General features: G+C 68.3%; 1 protein-coding gene across 1 annotated transcript; it reads left to right on the forward strand.

Annotated features, from left to right (window-relative positions):
- Positions 1 to 289: 289 nt before the first annotated feature.
- On the forward strand, positions 290 to 1,022 carry LOC125917958 (class A basic helix-loop-helix protein 9-like). The gene has a single exon (XM_049624019.1). It carries the CDS (start codon positions 290 to 292, stop codon positions 944 to 946), a length of 657 nt encoding a protein of 218 aa, XP_049479976.1. The 3' UTR covers positions 947 to 1,022.
- The last annotated feature ends 289 nt before the right edge of the window (positions 1,023 to 1,311 follow it).

A 1,311-nucleotide genomic window follows, 5' to 3' on the forward strand; every position in this document is an offset into this window, starting at 1 on the left:
GGCATGGCCGGGCTGCCGGGTCTGGTCCCCTCTTGCAAGAATCTGCATGCTTCCTCCCTTCCTTGCTTCCTTCCTCCCGGTTCCTCCCTCGCCAACCTACCTGGAGGCAGGTAATAAAGCAGGAGGAGGGAGATGAATGGATGAGGAGGGTGGAGAGCCACGTGGTGCCATAAAGCCCAGCTAGAGAAGGCCTGTCCGGGAGTGTCCAGCCTGCAGGAGTCAACGCTCAGTAGGTGAGGACTGTCAGCCCCGCGAGCCGGAGCCGGGGCTGCAAGGCCCGGGGAAGGCCATGCACCGAGGCGGGCCGGGACCAGGCCTCAGAGGCCTGAAGGGGGCCGAGGGCCCCGCCGAGGACTTGGGGGGCTCTTGCCTGGAGGCCGGCAGGGATTTTGGGGTGCTGAAGGAGAACGGCGAGGCCGAGGAGACGGCGAGCGGCAGGAAACGCGCCCGGCCGGCGCGCTCCAAGGCGCGGCGCATGGCGGCCAACGTGCGGGAGCGCAAGCGCATCCTGGACTACAACGAGGCCTTCAACGCGCTGCGCAGGGCGCTGCGGCACGACCTGGGCGGCAAGAGGCTCTCCAAGATCGCCACGCTGCGCAGGGCCATCCACCGCATCGCGGCGCTCTCCCTAGTCCTGCGCGCCAGCCCCGCGCCCCGCTGGCACTGCGGGCACCTGGAGTGCCACGGCCAGGCCGCGCGTGCCGGGGGCGGCGGGGACGCGGGCTCCAGCCCGCCGCCGCCCGCCCCGCCGCCCCCCGGCCCCTTCGCGCCGCGCTGCGCCTCGTGTTCCCCGCACACGCACCCGGGACGGCCCAGGGCGGTGGCCGAGGCTCAGGGCGCGGCCCAGGCGTCCGCGGGAAGCTGGCGCCGCGGTCCCGGGGCTCCCTTGGCCTGGCCGCGGGGCCACCCGCGAGCGGGCCCCGGGTTGGGCTTCCAGCACTCCTGACTGGCTCCAGAGAGACCCGGTGGGCCTGGAGGGAGGCCGGCCAGGGAGGAGCCAACGGCAGGATGACTACTAAAGGGAAGACTGCAAAAAACCGTCCTGGACCAAGAAAAACTGAATGGCTGAGGCCAGAGAGAGAGAGAGGAGGCAGCCTTGCCAGTAGGAAGGAACTGAGCCCAAGGCTGCGCTCCCCAGCACCTCCCTCCTCAGCCTGAAGCCCAACCAGGGATGGCAGCTCCAGGAAAGGAGCAGGATCCTGCTGGGTTCTTTTTTATGTTTGGACTTGATGAACTCTTCTCAGAAAGTGATCTTTGCGTTCCTGTGCCTCTGAGTCCTATCTCTTGCTGCTTTTTAGGAGAAAGAGGGCT

Source organism: Panthera uncia, unplaced genomic scaffold (genome assembly GCF_023721935.1).
Source record: "Panthera uncia isolate 11264 unplaced genomic scaffold, Puncia_PCG_1.0 HiC_scaffold_339, whole genome shotgun sequence".
NCBI lineage: Eukaryota > Metazoa > Chordata > Mammalia > Carnivora > Felidae > Panthera > Panthera uncia.

Bases quoted from the DNA above. Each gene is read 5' to 3' on its own strand.
- LOC125917958 (XM_049624019.1), top strand. From the start codon at position 290: ATGCACCGAGGCGGGCCGGGACCAGGCCTCAGAGGCCTGAAGGGGGCC.